This window comes from Drechmeria coniospora, chromosome 02 (assembly GCF_001625195.1).
Source record: "Drechmeria coniospora strain ARSEF 6962 chromosome 02, whole genome shotgun sequence".
NCBI lineage: Eukaryota > Fungi > Ascomycota > Sordariomycetes > Hypocreales > Ophiocordycipitaceae > Drechmeria > Drechmeria coniospora.
The window spans coordinates 211,644-234,374 of record NC_054390.1 but is presented as its reverse complement, the minus strand read 5'-3'; the positions used below and the strand labels follow the sequence as shown (position 1 = coordinate 234,374).

Below are 22,731 nucleotides of genomic sequence, written 5' to 3'. Positions count from 1 at the left end.
CTGTCATCCTGGCATCAAACGTGTTTGTTTACCGTGACCAAGTCCTTTTGCCAACTCCACTCGATTGGTGTTGAAGTATATATAGCACCGATGAAGCTGGCCCCCTGTGATTTTCTCTCATGACTGGCGTGATACAAAGCTTAATTTCGTCTCGTGAAGCAAGAAAACCTACCTCGTGAGCATCTCCGAGTCGATGGATTCACACTCTAGGGTAGGCATTTTGTTGTTGCAGTGATCGAGTGTAGATCACGTGATCCAGGCAGCGTTGCTGTGACGCCAGAGAAGTCCAAAAGAGGATTAGCGCGCATGTTCGTTGATAGCCCCATTAGGCCATAGGGGCGCTAATAGTGCCAAGGTGGCTGTGAGATTGGCAGTGCCGGTTCTGGCGTCGCATCAACAGCCATCCGTCACGAGCCAAAACATGCAACCAGCAACGTCGGCAACAACGACGACGATTACGACGACGACGACGACGACAACGACGACGACGACCCGGAGCCTTTGACGACAAGGCTCAGCGTCAAACGACACGACACGACCGGCATCTCCCACTCCTCGAAGCTTGACACCTCGAAGCTTGACACGTCGGAGCTTGGACGAACAAACACCTCGAAGCTGGACACCTGGACTCCTGGACGCTGGACTCCTGGAAGCCGGACACCTGGAAGCTGGACACGAGGAATCAGCACGGCACTGCTCCCTTTTCTCGCCGAGGTAGGGCATGACGGTTGAACCTTGCCTGTCGGCTCTCGACAGCTGCGAGCTCCCTGCCTCGCGGTGCCATCCGACTGACGACGGTGCTAGGAGAAGGCGTCGGCGTTTTATCCTGAAACCGACAGCAAACACGGCACCCCCCGGGCCCTCGTCTCTCACCGGAACACGGCGATTCCTCAAGGCTGACGGACATTGAGCACCCCTGTCCACCTACGTCGACGCAACTTCATCGACGAAACACGGCACATGGGGACAGGCCGCTGACGGTACTGACTGCTTGCTCGTGCACGACCCACGCCAAAGGATGGCCGAACCACCTTCGTCGCCGCCGAGCGAGGCGACGAGCGCCAAGGACGCCCTGTCCTGGTACAAGGCCCAGTATGAGATGCTCGAGTCGGAGCTGAGCGAGTTTCGCGAGTCGAGCCGCGAGCTCGAGCAGGAGCTGGAAAAGGACATTGAGCGGGCCGAGAAGCAGGAGCGGATCCTGCAAGAAAGGGCCGAGTCGTTGGGATTCGAGGTCGAGGAGTGGAAGGTGGGTGGCCCCAGACTCCCACGGGCAGGCGGCCTCGGGGGAAACGCTGACGGGTGCAGAGGAAATACAAGGAATCGAAAGCCGAGGCCAGCACGGCGCAGAACGCGCTCGAAAAGGAGATCACGACGCTGCGCGACTCGAACCGATCGCTGCAGCTGCGGCTTCGGGACACCGAGGTGGCCAACGACGACTTTGAGCGGCAGGCGCGCAACACGACGTCGTCGCTCGAGGACATGGAAAGCAAGTACAACCAGGCCATCGAGCGTGCCGTCCTGATGGACGAGGACATCAAGTCGGGCGAGCAGGAGCGCGAGAAGCTCCGGATCGAGTCGCAGCGCCTTCGCGAGGAGCTGGCCGATCTCAAGATCGAGGCGGAGCTGATGCAGCACAAGATCAACAAGAAGGAGTCGGCCCACCTCTCGACCATCTCGACCGACCTGTCGGTGCTCGGCTCGCCGACCTTTGACAAGCACGCCTCGGCCTCGCCGAACTCGACGGCGAGCTCGCCGCTCATCACGACGCCGCCCGAGTCCAAGTCGGCCGATGCCGCGTCGGACCCGCCGTCGCCGCCCATGTCGGACGTCTCGGTGCAGATGCGACAGTCGACGACGCTCAGGGCCGGCGGACCGACGGCCCGCAAGTCGAGGCTGCCGTCGCTCGACAACGGCGGCAACACGCCCAAGCCGCGCGGCAGGCCGAGCATCGGGACGCTCAGCCGCGCCGGCAGTCGCATGTCGGGCGGCGCGGCGGCCCTGCGGACGCCGGCGAACAGGTCGACCAAGAGTCGGGCGGTGACGAACAAGCTTCCGGCGTCCAACTCGCTGACGCACATCCGGACGCTCACGGCGCAGATGCAGCGGCTCGAGGCCAAGGTGCAGTCGGCACGGTCCAAGCTTCCGGCGCCGGCGAGCACGCCCCCTCGGTCCTCGCCGCGGTCGGGGTTGCACGGATCCATCGTGCCGCCGTCGGTGACGATCCGATCTCGGAAGCGCACCGTCGCCTCGTCGGCCTCGTCGGCGGCGTGCGACGACGAGGCGACGCCGACGGGCTTCAACCCGCGAGCGTCGACGTCGGGCAAGAGCCACGTGCCGCGGCTGAGCACGTCGGGCATGAGCAGGCTCTCGTTCGGGCCGCTGCCGAACCGCGGGCCCGAGTCGGAGAGCAGCCGGCCGAGCTCGCGCGCGAGCCTGTCGTCGTACGCCCGACCGGCGTCGAGGAACGACATGATCGCGCCGCCGCGGCCCATGTCGAGGACGTCCATGTCCGGGGCCCGAACGCCGCTCGGCCGGCCGCGGTCGTCGATGAGCGGGCCGATGCACGGCCACTCGACGAGCATCGGCCGCATGGACGAGGAGGAGCTCGAGGGCGAGCTCCGGACGCCCAGCCGGCGGGGCACGTACTCGAGACTGGAGATGGAGGCGGGCATCAGCGGCATCCCGATGCCCGCGTCGGGCATGCGGAGGCAAAGCGGAGGCGTCAACGCGGCCGGCAGGCGCACCAGCACGGGCGTGGCCGGCGGCGGCGCGCCGGGACGGCTCAGCATGTCTGGCGGGCGGAAGCTCAGCGACCTCGGCGAGACGTACTGAGTCGAAGGCTCACGGCTCCGGCCGCGGTCCGCCATCTCACGCGTTTGCCGGCCGACAATTCATCGTCTGTCGTCGCGCAACGGCCGCTCGTCTTTCGTGCCACAATACCCCCTTTGCTTTGCCACATTTCGTTTGCCGTTGACGAGCGGTCGAGGGTAGCCGTCAGAGTCATGATGACATGATGCACAGCACTGTCGAGCCGTCGAGCCGTCGAGCCGCAGAGCCGCAGAGCCGCAGAGCCGCAGAGCCGCAGAGCCGCAGAGCCGCAGAGCCGCACAGCCGCCTGTATCAACAAACAGGCACACAAACACAAACACACAAACGCACACATACACCCATAGACACACACACACACACACACACGCCCACACATCCACGCACGCACACACACACGCACACACGCTCGCATGCACACAAGACATACTCGCACAGAGACACACGTCGCACACAGACACGCGCCGCACACACACGCACGCACACGCACGCACGCGCACACGCATGCACGCACCAGTTTGTGCACGCCGCACGCCTCGCCTGCCGTTCGCTCGCACGCACGCAGCGCCATGCAAAGGTCCCCTGGTTGTTGATTTTGGTGGCGGGATGGGGGCAGCAGCTGGACCAAACCACCGTCGGCGGTGATGTGATTATATAATCGAGTAGACATTACAGAGATGAGCTGGAGATTCTCCGCGCCACACCGTGTCACCATGTCAACGTTGCGTGAATGCTTCCGCGGGAGAGTGGTGCGGCCGACCATGTTCTGGTGCTGCCATCGACGGAACCGGCACGGCAACGGAGACTGGATGACGCAGGCGTGGAGCCTTGGCTGGCCACGATTCTCCTCGCGCCGACACGACGGCTCTGCCATGCGCTGCTCGGCCGAGGCGCCCTCGTGCTTGCTCGACCAATCTCGGGGCGAAATTCAAAATGCGCCGAGCCGGACGGCGAGGAGAGGAGATTCGGCGGCGCGCAGGGAAGCGGGCGGAGTGGTATCGGCCCGGTGTGCCGACGGTCAAGGTCCGTCGTCAGCGGCGGACGGTTGGCAGAGTGTGGAGCGTCGGTGTGGAGCGATAGTCTCGATGGGCCCCGCCGAGGGTCGGAGCAATGTTGAGAGACGTCGTTTCTCGGGTCGGTGAAAGGTACGAAGTGCCAGTCATGTAATCCTTGTAATACTCGCGGCACGATAACGTTGATTTCTGGGTGCACAGTACTTGCCATGCCTGCGTTACTGTACTCGCACACACAAGTACTGTACAAGCCCATGTGTGCGTGCTCGAGGGACTCTGGGGAGTAATAACTCCGTACCGTGCTGGAGGTTAGGAATGCATGACGGACCCAGCAAGTCGGGTTTTTTTTTTCGGACTGGATTGACTGGATTGGGTGAGACAAAGGCGGGGAGGGGGGGGGGGGAGAGAGGGGTGGGTGGGCTGGTTGGTTGGCTCGTTGCCGGCCACCAAGTACACTGTACTTGCCTAGCAGCAGGGCCTAACGGCGGTCGCTCAACAATTGGGGCCAGGTGCCCTCGCCAGCACTCTCGCCAGCTCTCACACAGGCGGCGAATGCTCTGCTCGTAATACCGGCACTCCTCGGCGGTGGCGATGTCAATGCCGGCGTCACTCACGAGTCAAATCTGTTGATTTGACCCCGGCCATGGCATGGCGTCTGGAAGTCGCTGTCGGGCGGATGGGCGGGCGAACCTGCTAATGCTGAGCGAACGAGCAAGGAGACTTGGAACAACCCAAGCGGAGGAAGGATGCCGCAGCACTCACCGTTTGAGACATCTCTGCTCCGGGCTCGAGCCAAAGTCGATCGCTCGTGGACATTAACGCATGTCGGCAGCGACGCGAGCACCTGGAAAGGGTGGCGAAAGGTGAGCGGTGTGAGACGGGAAGCCTAATGTGCAACCATGTTCGTGGACGTTGTAGGAGTACGTACGGAGTACAGTAGAGTAGAGTAGAGTAGAGTACAGTACAGTACAGTACAGTACAGTACAGTAGAGTACAGTACAGTACAGTAGAGTACAGTAGAGTACAGTACAGTAGAGTACAGTATAGCACAGTACAGTAGAGTACAGTATAGTGCAGTACATGTACGGAGTACGCACTGTGGTATTACGTTGGAAGGTAATGGAAACTGATCGACCGTGACCGCACCGTACCTGCAAGCACTGTACACTTGAGTACAGTGCAGACGATACTGAAGCAGGTACTGTGCAAGTACCACTACTGACGTTGTGCCAGGCCGTGCCAGGGCATGCTAGTACAGGCGCCGCCGCCTCGGCAAGGGAGGGAGGGGCATCGTCATGGCCGGCAGAGTACTTCTACAGTACATGCACCGGTACATGCAGCGCTAGTCAGGGCCGCCATTCTCATGTACCTGCAAGTACTGTCGATGTCGATGCCTGTGCGCCGGCAACGAACTCCTCCAGGGAACGACTCAACATGCTTGCCGAGGGAATGCCGACATGGATTGCGTCGCGGGCAGGGAATACTACGGACGGCGCTTGGGAGAATGTCATCCTCCATGGTTTTTTTTTTTTTTTTTTTTTTGGCAGCGAATATCATCTCGCAAAATGCACAAGCCCAGGTACGGGCACCGCTGCTCGTGCAGTCATTGCCAGTGCAAGTACGGGGTACAGTGTAATTACTTGGTAGAGTACTAGGTAGGCAAGTAAGTACTGTACGCGCGACAAGGTACTTTTGTAGGGGTCTGGCCTTGCCGTCGCACTGTGGAGAATCGTTATCGATACGCACCTGTCCCGCGGCGACGTCAGTCCGGCAGGGGACGTTGCATCGGCTGCGACGCTGGCACTGGAATGCTGCGAATATCCAGCGGGCGGTCCTTTCGACCTTGAACCATTATTATGACATGTACAGCACGTTACGGAGTACATGGGCGTCCCTCCTGTCCTGATGCCACTGCACGTACGGAGTAAGCATTTGAATGCATCACGCATGAACGCGCTGGATGACCTGCGACGATGGCGATCCAGCTGCCATGCAATCCTCCGACCCCATTCGACTGCCCGTCATCTTACCTGCACATGACCCGAGCTCGGATTGTCTGATGTAAGCCCGGCTCGCTGAGAGGCTGCGCCTGGTCAGGGTGCAAGTATGCAGCGTACCTAACTGTATTGCTCTTATTCCGCAGCGGTTGTAGGCGTCGGACCACGAACCTGGTACTGCATACTGTACCTAGTACTTGTACTGCATTCTGTACCTAGTACTTTGGTTCCTAGTATTCATTGACACTGCCGCCGCGGTGACGCTACTTGCCAGAGCAGTACAAAGTACCGTACAAGCACTTGCACTTCCATGCGCACTTGCTGCACTTGCTGCACTTGTTGTAATTACTTGCACCTCCAAGTTCTGGCACTTCCATCTGCACTCACTGCACTTGCTGGAATTACTTGCACTTCCATGTGCACTTACTGCACTTGCTGTAATTACTCGCACCTACAAGTCATAACCTACTAGGTACAGTATGCATTTACAAGTATTACTTACAAATAAGTACCGTACCGTAGGTACTTGCAGCAGGTACTTGCTTGCATGTCTTGCCCCGAGCTCGGACATGGGTGACTTTGCATGCCAACCGCGACCCACCGCCCGCTCGCACTGTGCTCCGGTCTTGCTGGGTTGGCTCTAACCGGTAGTGCCATCGCCCCTCCCCCCCCCCAAACGGGTGCCTGGTCTAGTGCGTTGCTGGCCGTCGCGAGTTCCATTTTTTTTCTGCCAGCACCGTGCGAAGATGGGTCCCAACAGATTGATGGGGTGCCCTGGCAGGTGTGCCTCGTAGTGCGACTGACGGACCGCCAACCACGACTTCCGAGCTTTCTTCGGCTCTACGCTTCATTAATCTTTCCACCACGCACTCCGTCATCCCCTTCGCCCAAACGTCCTCCCTCCTCATCCTCATCGTCGCCCTCGCCCTCCTTCTCGTCATCGTCCTTGTCCTGTGGCAGCGGAAAACTCGTCCTTCGTCTCGCCCTCCGTCCTTGGCACCGCCCCGTAGCCGCCGTCACCCTTCCTCCGCCTCGTCTGCTTCCTCCCGGTTGTCTCGTCCCTCCAGCAGCAGCGGCCGCCCTCGATAACGACGGTTCATGACGACTCCTTGACCGCGACGCCCCCGTTCTGCCGCGTGCTTCCTGCCCTCGACGTCCTCTGATACCCACGGCACTCTCTCGGCCTCGCCCTCTCCCCTCGCCATCTCCCCTCGCCCCCCCCCCCCCTCACTCCCTCTCACATCATGGCCGATGCCGCGACAAACGGGCGGACGGTGCCCGTCGTCAACGGCAAGGCCTCCTACGCACAAAAGCACAAGATCGCCGACCACTTCATCGGCGGCAACAAGCTGGCGAGCGCCGCCACGAGCAAGGTCAAGGACTTTGTCGCCCAGCATGACGGCCACACCGTCATCACCAACGTGAGTGACGCTCGATCCGCCAGCCGTCGGAGCGGCCCGCTGACCCTCGCCCGCAGGTGCTCATCGCCAACAACGGCATCGCCGCCGTCAAGGAGATCCGCTCGGTGCGGAAGTGGGCCTACGAGACGTTCGGCGACGAGCGGGCCATCCACTTCACCGTCATGGCCACGCCCGAGGACCTCCAGGCCAACGCCGACTACATCCGCATGGCCGACCACTACGTCGAGGTGCCCGGCGGCACCAATAACCACAACTACGCCAACGTCGAGCTCATCGTCGACATCGCCGAGCGCATGAACGTGCACGCCGTCTGGGCCGGCTGGGGCCACGCCTCGGAGAACCCCAAGCTGCCCGAGTCGCTCGCCGCCTCGCCCAACAAGATCGTCTTCATCGGCCCCCCCGGCTCCGCCATGCGCTCCCTCGGCGACAAGATCTCGTCGACCATCGTCGCCCAGCACGCCGAGGTCCCCTGCATCCCCTGGTCCGGCACGGGCGTCCGCGAGGTCGAGGTCGACGCCCACGGCATCGTCACCGTCCCCGACGACGTCTACAGCAAGGGCTGCGTCGCCTCCTGGCAGGAGGGCCTGCAGCGCGCCAAGGACATCGGCTTCCCCGTCATGATCAAGGCCTCCGAGGGCGGCGGCGGCAAGGGCATCCGCAAGGCCGTCGCCGAGGAAGGCTTCGAGGCCCTCTACAAGGCGGCCGCCAGCGAGATCCCCGGCTCGCCCATCTTCATCATGAAGCTCGCCGGCAACGCGAGGCACCTCGAGGTGCAGCTCCTCGCCGACCAGTACGGCAACAACATCTCCCTCTTCGGCCGCGACTGCTCCGTCCAGCGCCGCCACCAAAAGATCATCGAGGAGGCGCCCGTCACAATCGCCAAGCCCGACACCTTCCGCGCCATGGAGGACGCGGCCGTGCGTCTCGGCCGCCTCGTCGGCTACGTCTCGGCCGGCACCGTCGAGTACCTCTACTCGCACGCCGACGACAAGTTCTACTTCCTCGAGCTCAACCCGCGCCTCCAGGTCGAGCACCCGACCACCGAGATGGTCAGCGGCGTCAACCTGCCGGCCGCCCAGCTGCAGATCGCCATGGGCCTGCCGCTGCACCGCATCCGCGACATCCGCCTCCTCTACGGCGTCGACCCCAAGACGGCGGGCGAGATCGACTTCGAGTTCAAGAACGAGCACAGCGCCCAGAACCAGCGCCGGCCGACGCCGACGGGCCACACGACGGCCTGCCGCATCACCTCCGAGGACCCCGGCGAGGGCTTCAAGCCCTCCAACGGCGTCATGCACGAGCTCAACTTCCGCAGCAGCTCCAACGTCTGGGGCTACTTCTCCGTCGGCACCCAGGGCGGCATCCACAGCTTCTCCGACAGCCAGTTCGGCCACATCTTCGCCTACGGCGAGAACCGCCAGGCCTCGCGCAAGCACATGGTCGTCGCCCTCAAGGAGCTGAGCATCCGCGGCGACTTCCGCACCACGGTCGAGTACCTCATCAAGCTGCTCGAGACCGAGGCCTTTGAGGACAACACCATCTCGACCGGCTGGCTCGACGAGCTCATCTCCAAGCGCCTCACCGCCGAGCGCCCCGACACCATGCTCGCCGTCGTCTGCGGCGCCGTCACCAGGGCCCACATCGCCAGCGAGGCCTGCATGGCCGAGTACCGCGCCGGCCTCGAGAAGGGCCAGGTGCCGTCCAAGGACATCCTCAAGACCGTCTTCACCATCGACTTCATCTACGAGGGCTTCCGCTACAAGTTCACGGCCACGCGCGCGAGCCCCGACAGCTACCACCTCTTCATCAACGGCTCCAAGTGCTCCATCGGCGTCCGCGCCCTCAGCGACGGCGGCCTCCTCGTCCTCCTCGACGGCCACAGCCACAACGTCTACTGGAAGGAGGAGGTCGGCGCCACGCGCCTCTCCGTCGACGGCAAGACGTGCCTGCTCGAGCAGGAGAACGACCCGACGCAGCTGCGCACGCCGAGCCCCGGCAAGCTCGTCAAGTACGCCGTCGAGAACGGCACGCACGTCAAGGCCGGCCAGACCTTTGCCGAGGTCGAGGTCATGAAGATGTACATGCCCCTCGTCGCCCAGGAGGACGGCGTCGTCCAGCTCATCAAGCAGCCCGGCGCGACGCTCGAGGCCGGCGACATCCTCGGCATCCTCGCCCTCGACGACCCAAGCCGCGTCAAGCAGGCCCAGGCCTTTGTCGACAAGCTGCCCTCGTACGGCGACCCCGTCGTCGTCGGCAACAAGCCCTCGCAGCGCTTCGGCGTCCTCCGCGACATCATCACCAACATCCTCATGGGCTTCGACAACTCCGTCATCATGGCGCCCGCCCTCAAGGAGCTCATCGCCATGCTCCGCAACCCCGAGCTGCCCTACAGCGAGTGGAACGCGCAGTTCTCGGCCCTGCACTCGCGCATGCCCCACAAGCTCGACGCCCAGTTTGCCCAGATCGTCGAGCGCGCCAAGGCGCGCCATCTCGAGTTCCCCTCCAAGGCGCTGCAGAAGGCCTTCCAGAAGTTCCTCGACGAGAGCGTCGCCGCCGCCGACGCCGACATGCTCAAGGCCACGCTCGCGCCCCTCACCGACATCCTCGACACGTACGCCGACGGCCAGAAGGTGCGCGAGCTCAACTTCATCCAGAGCCTGCTCGATTCGTACTGGGAGGTGGAGAAGCTCTTCCTCACCCAGGCCCAGGAGGACAGCGTCGTCCTGAAGCTGCGCGACCAGAACAAGGACAGCATGAGCAACGTCGTCCAGACCGTCCTCTCCCACAGCCGCGTCAGCGCCAAGAGCTCGCTCGTCCTGGCCATCCTCGAGGAGTACCGCCCGAACAAGCCGAACGTCGGCAACATCGGCAAGTACCTGCGGGACTCGCTGCGTCGCCTGACGGAGCTCTCGTCGCGCGCCACCTCCAAGGTGTCCCTCAAGGCCCGCGAGATCATGATCCAGTGCTCGCTGCCGTCCCTCGAGGAGCGCACCTCGCAGATGGAGCACATCCTGCGCTCGTCGGTCGTCGAGTCGCGCTACGGCGAGAGCGGCTGGGACCACCGCGAGCCCAACCTCGACGTCATCAAGGAGGTCGTCGACTCCAAGTACACCGTCTTCGACGTCCTGCCGCTCTTCTTCGCCCACGAAGACCCCTGGGTGGGCCTGGCGTCGCTCGAGGTCTACATCCGCCGCGCCTACCGCGCCTACGTCCTCAACGAGATCGCCTATCACAGCGACGAGACGGACACGCCCCAGTTCGTCTCGTGGGACTTTCAGCTGCGCAAGATTGGCCAGTCCGAATTCGGCTTGCCGCTGCAGTCGGGCCTGCCGTCGACGCCCGGCACGCCCGGCGTCGCCGAGCTCAACATGAAGCGCATCAACTCCATCAGCGACATGTCGTACCTCACGAGCAAGTGGGAGGAGGAGCCCACCCGCAAGGGCATCATCGTGCCTTGCAAGTACCTCGAGGAGGCCGAGGAGCTCATCCAGAAGGCGCTCGAGACCATCGCCTTCCACAACAAGCAGAAGAAGCAGCACAACGGCACGCAGATGCTCGCCGACCTCAGCGGCAAGCGCCGGCCCTTCAGCGCCGTCAAGCGGGACGTCAAGAAGGACGACGAGCTGTCGGCCGTCATCAACGTCGCCGTCCGCGACACGGAGAGCACCGAGGACCACGAGGTGCTGGCGCGCATCCTGCCCATCGTCCAGCAGTTCAAGAGCGAGCTGCTCGTCCGCGGCGTGCGCCGCCTGACCTTCATCTGCGGCCACAACGACGGCTCGTACCCCGGCTACTACACCTTCCGCGGCCCTGAGTACGAGGAGGACGACAGCATCCGCCACAGCGAGCCGGCGCTGGCCTTCCAGCTGGAGCTCGCGCGCCTCACCAAGTTCCACATCAAGCCCGTCTTCACCGAGAACAAGAACATCCACGTCTACGAGGGCGTCGGCAAGGCCGTCGACACCGACAAGCGCTACTTCACGCGCGCCGTCATCCGTCCCGGCCGCCTCCGCGACGAGATCCCGACGGCCGAGTACCTCATCTCCGAGGCTGACCGTGTCATCAACGACATCTTCGACGCGCTCGAGATCATCGGCAACAACTCGTCGGATCTGAACCACATCTTCATGAACTTCAGCCCCGTCTTCTCGCTCGACCCGCAGCAGGTCGAGCAGAGCCTCCAGGGCTTCCTCGACCGCTTCGGCGCCCGCGGCTGGAGGCTGCGCGTCGCCCAGGTCGAGATTCGCATCATCTGCACCGATCCGAGCGCCGGAACGCCGTACCCGCTCCGCGTCGTCATCACCAACACGTCGGGCTACGTCGTCGACGTCGACATGTACGCCGAGCGCAAGTCGGAAAAGGGCGACTGGGTCTTCCACAGCATCGGCGGCACCAAGGAGAAGGGCCCGATGCATCTCATGTCCGTCTCGACGCCCTACGCGACCAAGAACGCGCTCCAGCCGAAGCGGTACAAGGCGCACCTCATGGGCACGCAGTACGTCTACGACTTCCCCGAGCTCTTCCGCCAGGCGACGCAGAACTGCTGGACCAAGGCCATCAAGAACCAGCCCGCGCTCGCGTCGCAGCAGCCCAAGGTCGGCGACTGCGTCACCTTCACCGAGCTCGTCCTCGACGACAAGGACAACCTCGACGAGGTGAACCGCGAGCCCGGCACCAACACGTGCGGCATGGTCGGCTGGGTCTTCAAGGCCCGCACCCCCGAGTACCCGGCGGGCCGGCGCTACATCGTCGTCGCCAACGACATCACGTACAAGATCGGCTCCTTCGGGCCCAAGGAGGACAACTTCTTCCACAAGTGCACCGAGCTCGCGCGCAAGCTCGGCATCCCGCGCATCTACCTGTCGGCCAACTCGGGTGCGCGCCTCGGCCTCGCTGAGGAGCTGATGCCGCACTTCAAGGTGGCGTGGAACGACGCGTCCAAGCAGGACGCGGGCTTCCGGTACCTGTACCTCGACGAGAAGGCCAAGAACCGGTTCAAGGACGAGGTCATCACGGAGGAGGTGTCGGAGGCCGGCGAGAAGCGTCACAAGATCGTCACCATCGTCGGCGAGGAGGACGGCCTCGGCGTCGAATGCCTGCGGGGCTCGGGCTTGATCGCCGGCGCGACGAGCCGGGCGTACAACGACATCTTCACCGTGACGCTCGTCACCTGCCGCTCAGTTGGTGCGTATGCCTAGGATCCTTGCCGCGGCGGAGATGGCTAACCTTTCCCAGGCATCGGCGCGTACCTGGTCCGCCTCGGCCAGCGTGCCGTCCAGATCGAGGGCCAGCCGATCATCCTCACGGGCGCCCCGGCGCTGAACAACCTGCTCGGCCGCGAGGTGTACACGTCCAACCTGCAGCTCGGCGGCACGCAGATCATGTACCGCAACGGCGTGTCGCATATGACGGCCAACGACGACTTTGCCGGCGTGTCGAGGATCGTCGAGTGGATGTCGTTTGTGCCCGAGAAGCGCAACGGCCCCGTGCCCGTGAGCCCGAGCTCGGACGACTGGGACCGCGACGTCACCTACTGCCCGCCGCAGAAGCAGCCGTACGACGTGCGGTGGATGATCTCGGGCAAGGCCGACGACGACGGAACCTTCCGCACCGGACTCTTCGACAAGGACTCGTTCGTCGAGACGCTCGGCGGCTGGGCGCGCACCGTCGTCGTCGGCCGCGCGCGCCTCAGCGGCATCCCCATGGGCGTCATCGCCGTCGAGACGCGCTCGGTCGAGAACGTGACGCCCGCCGACCCGGCCAACCCCGACTCGATGGAGCAGGTCAGCAACGAGGCGGGCGGCGTGTGGTACCCCAACTCGGCGTTCAAGACGGCGCAGGCCATCAACGACTTCAACAAGGGCGAGCAGCTGCCGCTCATGATCCTGGCCAACTGGCGAGGCTTCTCGGGCGGCCAGCGGGACATGTACAACGAGGTGCTCAAGTACGGCTCCTTCATCGTCGACGCGCTCGTGGACTTTGAGCAGCCCATCTTCGTCTACATCCCGCCCTTTGGCGAGCTCCGCGGCGGCTCGTGGGTCGTCGTGGACCCGACCATCAACCCGACGGCCATGGAGATGTACGCCGACGTCGAGGCGCGCGGCGGCGTGCTCGAGCCCGACGGCATCATCGGCATCAAGTACCGCAAGGAGAAGCAGCTGCAGACGATGGCGCGCATGGACCCGACGTACGCCGACCTCAAGAAGCAGCTCGACAACGCCGGGCTCTCGGCGGAGGCCTCGGCGGCCATCAAGCAGAAGATGGTGGAGCGGGAGAAGAAGCTGCTGCCCGTGTACGCGCAGATTGCCGTGCAGTTCGCCGACCTGCACGACCGCGCCGGCCGCATGAAGGCCAAGGGCGTGATCCGCGAGGTGCTCGAGTGGACCAACGCCCGTCGCTTCTTCTACTGGCGCCTGCGGCGCCGCCTCAACGAGGAGTACATCCTCCGGCGCATGGCGTCGAGCCTGCTGACGACGAAGGAGCAGGGCACGGCCAAGTCCAACGACGCGCGGGCGCGCAACCTGCACCTGCTCGAGAGCTGGTCGGGCATCGTCGGCTGGGACGGAAAGGACAGGGAGGTGGCGGAGTGGTACGAGAAGGAGAGGAAGACGATTGGCGAAAAGGTCGAGGCCCTCAAGGCGGAGAAGCTGTCGGGCGAGCTGGGCGAGGTCGTGCGGGCGCACAAGGAGGCGGGCTTCAAGGGCGTCCGCGAGGTGCTGCGGGTGATGCCGGTCGAGGAGCGGGAGGCGATTCTCAAGTACCTCAAGGAGTAGTGTTTTGCCGGCATTCGGGCGTTTGTTTGGTAGATCTTGGAGCATGCATGGCTAGAGCATGCATCATCATGACGACGGGTCCTAGGTTTCAATATTTATTTTTCAAGCACGAGCACGCCTTGGTCCATGCGCCGTTGTTTGTTTCCGGCGCAGCTCAGGTGACGGAGTAACGTTTCGGAGCATGCATCGTTGGAGCAGCATCGTTGGAGCATGCATCGTTGGAGCATGCATCGTCGTGACGACAGGTCCTAGGTTTCAAGTCGATATGTATTATTCAAGCACGAGTACAGCTTCACAGGCTTCATCGTTTCCAGCACGGCGCAGGCGATGACGATTTCGCATCCCTCGTTCGAGTCTATTCCACTACGAGCGCAGCTTCATGGAGCGTTTGTTCGTTGCTTGCCAGCGCCGGCGAGGCTAGGAAGATTTTCGGGCGCCGTCCGGAGAGAAGCGAATTCATGGACGCCTTCCATAGTGTGCTTGCGCACGAGGAGGATGCCGCACGGATGCTGTCGCGATGAATCACTCGTCGGGGACGATGGTGCGGATCTGGACGCCGTGCCAGCTCTTGACGAGGTCGCCTAGAGCAGCGTTGACCATGCGCTGCTGCTTGAGCAGGGACTGGCCGCGAAATCGAGGGGAGGCGACCTGGATGGCGTACATGCTGCCGCAACCGCCGGAGACGTCCTGTACGAGGAGATGGGAGGTCGGGGCGAGCTTGTCGGCGAGGAGGGCGGCGATGGAGGCCTCGGCGGGCGACATGTATTCCACTTCCTCCTCCTCCTTTTGCCTCTCTCCAGATTCTTGCCGAGCAGGGTTGCCTTGAGAGGAGGAGGCGTTGGACGAGGCCGAAGAGGCTGAGGAGACGGAGGCCGAGAAGAGTCGAGCGGATGAGACGGAGGCCGAGAAGAGTCGAGCCAAGGAAGCTGGCCGCCGTCTTGGGGTTCGAAGAAGTCGACATTGCTGCCTTTGGGACTCGGGTATCGTGAGGCCTCTAGAGGAAGCGAATGGGACGGCGAGGCTGGTTCGGGAGAAGGATCGCAGAGCCGAGGGAGGTCGATCGAAGATGCGCGTCTGGCGCAAGGAGGCGCGGCAGGAGGAGCAGATCATGGCGGCGGCGGCTCGCTGGGGACCAAGAAATGGATGATAGCCGACGGAAAAGGTAGATTGACTGCCGGCGTAGTCGTAGGACACCTAGTGATGGTGGTGGTGGTGGGTAGTTGTTTTCAAGATGGGTGAATCGTCTGTTGCGATGACCGAAAACTTGCAGCGTCACCTGACAGAGCTGGACAGGGGCTTGGTGGCCGGATTAAAGCTGCTCCACAGCCGACGGCCAACACTTCCCTACAGTGCGTAATACTCGGCCGTGTTGAACGGCACACGTACACCATTCGCTTGCCCTCTCGACACCCAGACCTTGATCATCCATCGCACAGTCCGCATTTGATGCAATGATTTGCCTCTGCTCATACGTATATTTTCATGTGCCATGCTTGTCGATTGCCGTCATCACCAAGCGGGCATGCGATGTGGGTGTGTGCATGACAGACATCGTGAGGAGTGCCCTCCTCGAGAATCGTTCCATCGGTGCCCGTCGTTGCATCAGACGAGACTTACGGGACAAAGTGTACGCAGAAGATGGCGAATATGATGAGCAGTAACCGAGTGCGAGATGCAGGCTGCAGAATTCCGCGTTGACCCAAGGAGCATGCTGGGCTCGCCCATGAAGGCCGGCCCCAGGCAGCGATGGCCGACGCAGATGGGCAGAAAAGCCCTGCTTTGTAGATGACGAATCGAGGCTACGCATGACCTTGCACATGCGAATGCTAGACAATGGACGATTGGCAAGCGTGGTGCATTCCTGCCGCTGCCCAGCCTACCATTGTACCGCGCTGTCGTTTGGACGCCCAGCCAAGATGGATTCAACCGACGGACTGGCCGATGCAAGTGTGCGTCCCGGTTGACGACTTGTCCAAACTCGTCCTCGCTTGCGCGGTACAGGTGATTGCTCCGCACCGCCCCCCTCTCTCGACCGAAATACGGGGAACGGCAAGGGAGGAGCGCCGGTGTGACCGTGGCAGCAAGGGATGATGGGTCAGCCTTGCGGCACTTGACACCATTCCACCGAGCCTCAAACATGCACTGGCGGGAAACGGACGCTCCGACGACGGGTGCCAAAGGGAAGAGCCAAGAGTGTCCTTGTCGACGGGAACAAGTCGGGCGAACAAGGCCATCTACCGATGGGTTGTCACGAGAACTAGGGTCGAGAAAGGAGGAACCGCTGGACACGAAGGGCAGGGGTCCGTCATCCCGAACCGAGCCGCGTTCGCCCTGCTTGGCAAGAGGAAACTGAACCGGCCAGCCGGGTCCGGCCCCACAAGTCGACGGATCACGAAGCAATAATACGACTACTTGGCGTACGTGCATGTACGGATACGTGTAGGTTATACAGTTGCAGGTGCCGTTGCCGTTGCTGTTGCTGTTGCTGACAGTTGCAGGTACTGTTGCCGTTGCTGTTGCTGTTGCTGTTGCTGTTGCCGTTGCCGTTGCTGTTGCCGATTGCTGTTGCTTAGCTACCTACTCACCTAAGTACTTACTTACTTACCTTTTTACCTTTTTCTGTTATGCCAAACCAAGGCAATTGAAAGAATCCAACTGACCCAAGTATACGTACGGATAGATACTCTTGTCTGCCGTTGGTCTGGCCCAGCTACCTCGATGGATTTTTTTTTTTTTGAGCACCGCCATCACCTGGTAACCAACACACCGCTATTACTCCCCTACCCCCCACTACCCAACCATTGTCGCGCCAAAATTCCCGACAACGAAAATTTACCATGAAGGATTATTTTGCAGCCGCCCGGGTGCCTCTGCGGCCGATGCGATGTCGTATTTATTCGTCGACGCATTCGTTCCGCCCGGTCGCGCGGCGGTGGATCTTTTTCACTGCACCTTTTTGACTCGACGATGCCGACCGCAAGTACCTTTTCGCGCGCGCGCCAATTAACAGTTGCTATATTTATATATATATAAAGCCGGGCTACATAACAGTTGCTATATTTATATATATAAAAAGCCGGGCCACATAACAGTTGCTATATTTATATATATAAAAAGCCGCGTCACATAACAGTTGCTATATTTATGTATATATTTATAGAGGAAACTTATCGCGGGGCGTTGTAGGGCGCTAGACGAAAAGTCGTATGAATAGAGAAAAAGGATTGTATAATTAGGAATACTCATGTACTATACGGAGTACTCCGGAGCTGGATCTACTATATAGTAGTCTACTTACTGTAGCTGCATTCACTGTGGCTTGTATTATCCACTATACTACTTTTAGATCTACGTATCCAGATATCACAATATGTAGGATCTTAACTCCGTACTTAGAGTGGCGTTACATTTTGAAGTACAACACCAGAATTGGACAAAAGCTGGCCCCTGTTAGACTATTTAATGCGGGACCGACATCACTTTACTGGACGCAAGGAGTACGTCAGGATCCAAAGGATTCTGTTGAAGACGCTGCGGAACAACGCCAAGAAACTGACACTGGCTGCGGCTTAATGCCGACGCAGCGACCTGTACATTAAGAATTATACAATAATCGCAATGATATCGACAAGCGGACAAACTGGCCATACGGCAACTGCAGTAGGTGGACTGCGCCTGAGTTGCGGGGAACAAATTTGTAATAATCGTACTGCGCCCTACACCTTTAATCCGGGAGATCCATCGAGTCGCTGGGCAGGGGTTTGGCTTCAACAAAGAACGAGTACAGTTCTCGTACACTTCCTCGGATTTCGTCCTCGTACTGGTGCAAATAGCAGCGCTGTTCTAGAGTATGGTATCCTTTTGTACTTGTATTCTTAATGTGATATTTTGTCGAAGCTCCAAGTATTACGACTCAGCGCTTGAACTGGCTAATTTAGGGTACTTCTCGCGAGACACAAATAATCCAGCCCTTTTAGCTTCCTGGCTCTTACAGCCCTTGTAAATGTTTGGAGATAGAGTGATAATCCACTCTACGGCTATTTATTATTAGGACCTGCGTCTTTGCTAGCGGCAGAGATACTCAAATGCGCCACTACGAGTACGTTCTGCAATGCGTCTTCGTACATGAAGACGCTCGTATTATATACGAGTTTGCGCAGCACTGCTGGTTGGCCACCGCTACCACCACTTGCTATCCACAACGGTATACAAGGTAAGTTGCAGATTACAAACTTACTTAACCTCGCAAGCCTTCGGGCTATATAAAGTCGAAGAATCCGAACTTCAATATCATTAGAGAAACTGTATATCAAAAACCGCTGTCACTACTGTCCCTATAAGCATAGAGGACTCGATACACTACTCTCTCAGCTCGCCACGTCCTACAGAAATACCTAGCCGATACAATGAGGACTACTTATGCTCTTTCTATTATTGCCTTATGGCTTAGTGGCATTCTTGCGATCCCTTTTACATTTACCAAAGGGACAATAGAAACGGAATTACAACTTTCTTCCATTAGGTTTAGCCAAAAAACAATAAATGAATACTGGTCGGACACGAGATTGGGAACTGTCTTCGACACTATCAACAAGCTTAAAACAATCACTACGGGAGATGGCGACAAAATAAAAGAAACCGGGTTTGATAAAATACGAGTTGTACAGGTTGGTACAATTTATTTCTCGTTAGATAACCGACGGTTATATGTCTTCAAAGACCAGCTAAAGGATACTGCGATGATTCCGGTCCTTGTTGCGGATAAAGCAGACGAGAATTACGTACAGTATGCGAGGGATCTTATTAAAAAATTCAATGGTACACCTAAATCGGAAAGTCAAGCGGGCCTTGACATCAATAACGAGATCGAAAATATTGCAAAACAATTAGATGAGAATCCGGAGTTACGAACGAAAATCGACAAGGTTACAAATGGACAACAAACCCAAAATGAACAAAGTGCACAAAATCAACAAAATGCCCAAAATCAACGAAATCAAGCAGCCCGAGAAAAAGGAAACGCAGCAGAAAAACAAGCACAAGCGCTAACTAAACAAGAAAAAGCTAGACGAAGGAAACAAAAAGTAGATGAACGTCGTCTACCGACAGGGGATATCATATAACAAGATAGTCACGTATGTAGAATATGGATAAGACTGGTAGAAATCCTTGTCTTGAGTAAGTGTATGGGAATTATATCCCCTATATATACTATTGTGTATTGTTGTTACGGAGTCGCTAGGCAGCTGCTTTAGGACTCTTAATGATATTTATTAAAAGACTTCACAAAGGGAAAACTACTGGTCGGTTAGGGCTTCTAGTTTATATACGCTCCCCAGTAGGTCCATTGGCTCCCTCCATCTTATGTCCTATATCGGGCCAAGCCCGATACCATAACATACCGTCTCGCTCTCTCTATTTTAAGTTATTTTCGCAAGGAGGCCTAGAGCTATCCTTTCCCGTCGCCAGTACTTACCCCCCCTCCCCCCAAAAAACTCACGGGGCAAAATGGTTTTTTAGGAAGCTTGCCGTACCAAAACCCCATCCTGCCTTCATTCCGTCATTCGTCCAGTCATTCATTCATCTATCCGTCCATCCATTCAGTGTTCTCTCTTCTCGCCTACGCTGTCGATCTTCCTATGACGGCCGTCGAGTGGCCCACGTGGGTTGGTGAGAGGTGCGTCTACCCTGCCAGCTGACGGGTGACCCCTGCTTCACGTACGTTAGCCGTGTGTGCTCGCCAACAGTCTAAGCGGAAATAGCTCGACGAAACTGGGTCTCGTTAGGTATTTACCGGGTGCCTAAGGCATCCGGCCTTACCCCGCTTTGCCCACTCGCCGCCCCTACTGTATTTCTTGCAATTTATGTACGCAAGAGGAGGGGGTAGTGGAAGTGTATCGTACGGACTAGGGAATCAATCACACTGTTGGTAACAGCAATAAGAGGTACCAGTTAGTAACTAAGAGTACACAATTGGTAGTACCAAATTATACAAACAAATACAATTATTTCTTCTAGCTACAGTACAGGAAAAGAGCGGCTATTTATGTCTACAGAACAATACCCAATGGGTCTGGACAGATCGCCGTTTCCATTGCTCAACGGCTTGATCGGAGATACCATCGTACTATGGCTTGATGGCTGAATCCATTATACAGTTGGATGGCTGTTTCAGTCATACAATAGTTGGCTGCTTCTGTCATAAGGTTAGATAGCCTGTTTCAGTCATACCATAGTTGACTGCTTCCGTCATAAGGTTAGATGGCTCGTTTCAGTCATAAGTTTAGCTGATTCCATCACATAATAATTGAGTGGCCCGGCCCATAGTAGTACTGTGGGCTGGCAAGAGCTAGTAGTGATTAGGAGAGTGGTAATTGTCGGTCCGATTAATTAGCTCCAGTCGTCGACTGGCTACTACGTATACGAGTCGTATTGTAGTAGTGAGTTGGTCGGTAGTAGTACTGCCGCCAGTCGCTCCGAGTTGTGGTTCGGAGAAATAGTACGTTGATCAGTCAACTCTATATACTTACTAATACTCGCAGTATAGTATAGCATCGTTACTAGTAGTAGTACTACTAGTAACAATAGGATACTATCCTATTTGGGTAGTCTTACTAGTATAAATACTAGTATTTTAACAGTATTGACCTTCTCTCTCCCTACCTCCTATATAATTATTGTTCCTCCTTCTTTTAATTCTTATACCTACCTATCCTTAAGTTTCCCGCCGTACGATTTGTTATCGACTTTCGCGCCGCCCCTACCGTACCTACTTCTACCTTGCTATTGTTCCCCCCTCGTAAGGTAGGTTGCCACTTCCTTATTAGGTCCGTTTTGTATATTCTTCGGGCGCTTGGACAAATAGGCTGGTTTTGGTAGGAACTATTTATTTCTCTCGTTGCTATTGTTCCTCCCTTATAAGGTAGGTCGCTGTACCCTTGTTACGCTTATATTGTATGCTTCGCGGGGGAGTTGTACCAACGCTCTTGGTCCTTTCGGTAGGAATTTATTTACCTTCCCTCCCCGCCGCTACTATTATGTCTGCTGCTACGGGCGCCCCCCCCCCCCCCCTCTGGGACGCGGATCTGGCCTTGGATCCGGCCATTATGGAAATAAATCGGACCGTTACCGCGCCCTAGGCGATATTTTGTTAGAGGGTGTAAGGCGCGCCATAGGCGTGTAGGCCTTATGAGCGAATGTGAGGTGTAGTACCCGCACTAAGTGCGGATACTGGTGGATCTTTTGACAGTTTGGCTATATGGTCGAACGGTTAACTGGTCTATTGTCCATATGGGCACACCTCTCCATATCTGTTACAATAATAATACCACGCCCAATAAGGCTATCGATTTCCGTAGTATTTAATAACTCAAACGGTTGGCCTATAGTTGTGATTTTTCCTTAAATATGCAACTATAGAAATAATTCCCTATTTCCCTTTTCCTTCTGTAATAAGAATGCACTATGCATATCCAATATTTGTATTGTAGCAAACAGCTGTATAAATATCTTATTATAGGATATCTGTTAACGTATTGTGCGTAGTAGGTTACGGCAGGTAGTAGTTATTGCAATTGGTTTTACTGGTATATCCGGGTTACGGTATATAGTAATTGGTCCTACTACTAGTATTGCTTAGTTACGGTGTGTAGTAGTTGGTACTGCTACTAGTATTGCTATTATACGGGCGTCTTCTTGTTCCTAGTAGTACGGTTTAACGTAACTATTACGGAATGTTAATACCCCTATACCTATATTTACGGAAATATTGGTGCCGTTAATTCCTAGTACCTTATAAGGTCCAGTCTATCCCGCCCTTTCCGTACCCTTTGCTGTACAATATACAAGAATGTTACTATCTGTTGGTAACGATAATGGTAGTACTGCTAAAGTATCGGGACCGTTACGGGCTTATAGTGTCTTATTGACCTTTTGTTTTGTACCGATCTTCCGTAATTCCATTATAGCTGCTTTTATAGCTTGTGCGCGTTTTACTGTTATTGCTAACGGTAGGGAATCTATATATAGTCTTAGTAATGTACCAAAAACAAGGAGCATTAGCATAAGGCCATTAGGTCCTATAGTATCATTTATAGCCTTTATAGCCATTTGTAAAACTACTGCTTTTATTGCCGATCCTCCTAGTTCCTTGCTAATAATTTGGTATGCCCGGCGTAGTAGTCAGTAGTACCGTTTAACCTTGCCTACTGACTAATGTACTTCTGTTGGTACTTGGTAGTATATAATTCCTATTAATCGTACCTCTGCTCGGACCTTAGATGCAGTAAAATTAGTACCGGCATCTGTAGTTAGTATATCAGGTAGACTGTAAGGCGCGCCACAGGCGTGTAGGCCTTATAAGCGAATGTGAAGTGCAGTGCCCGCACTAAGTGCGGATACTGGCGGATCTTTTGACAGTTTGGCCATTTGGTCGAACGGTTAACTGGTCTATTGTCTATATGGGCACACCTCCCCATATGTATTACATAGACCCAGGTACGTATTAATCTAGTATTCTCGTAACTTTTCCCAAGTAGCCTGTACACTAAGATTAGGTAAAACTCATACTGCCTGGAATAATGTTGCCTCGTCAACTACATATAGGGTTTTGTTACTTTCCAGGTCTATAATATCGACAATAATATTATAGTTAAATTCCATATCGTCCTTTAACGTAAATTTAAATCTAGTAGGTGCGTTC

The 22,731-nt window shown here is 57.4% G+C and overlaps 3 protein-coding genes across 3 annotated transcripts; 2 read left to right on the top strand and 1 right to left on the bottom strand.

Moving 5' to 3' along the window:
• Positions 1–193: 193 nt before the first annotated feature.
• Positions 194–2,832, top strand: DCS_03347 (nuclear distribution protein nudE; the record flags this gene model as incomplete). The annotated part of the gene is made up of 4 exons (XM_040800666.1): positions 194–211; positions 349–714; positions 971–1,246; positions 1,306–2,832. 4 exons carry the CDS (start codon positions 194–196, stop codon positions 2,830–2,832), a joined length of 2,187 nt encoding a protein of 728 aa, XP_040655699.1.
• Positions 2,833–7,080: 4,248 nt separating this feature from the next.
• DCS_03346 (acetyl-CoA carboxylase) lies at positions 7,081–14,030 on the top strand (the record flags this gene model as incomplete). Its single annotated transcript, XM_040800665.1, has 3 exons — positions 7,081–7,257; positions 7,314–12,441; positions 12,493–14,030. 3 exons carry the CDS (start codon positions 7,081–7,083, stop codon positions 14,028–14,030), a joined length of 6,843 nt encoding a protein of 2,280 aa, XP_040655698.1.
• A 522-nt stretch (positions 14,031–14,552) lies between these two features.
• On the bottom strand, positions 14,553–15,140 carry DCS_03345 (uncharacterized protein; the record flags this gene model as incomplete). The annotated part of the gene is made up of 1 exon (XM_040800664.1): positions 14,553–15,140. One exon carries the CDS (start codon positions 15,138–15,140, stop codon positions 14,553–14,555), a length of 588 nt encoding a protein of 195 aa, XP_040655697.1.
• Between the last annotated feature and the right edge of the window lie 7,591 nt (positions 15,141–22,731).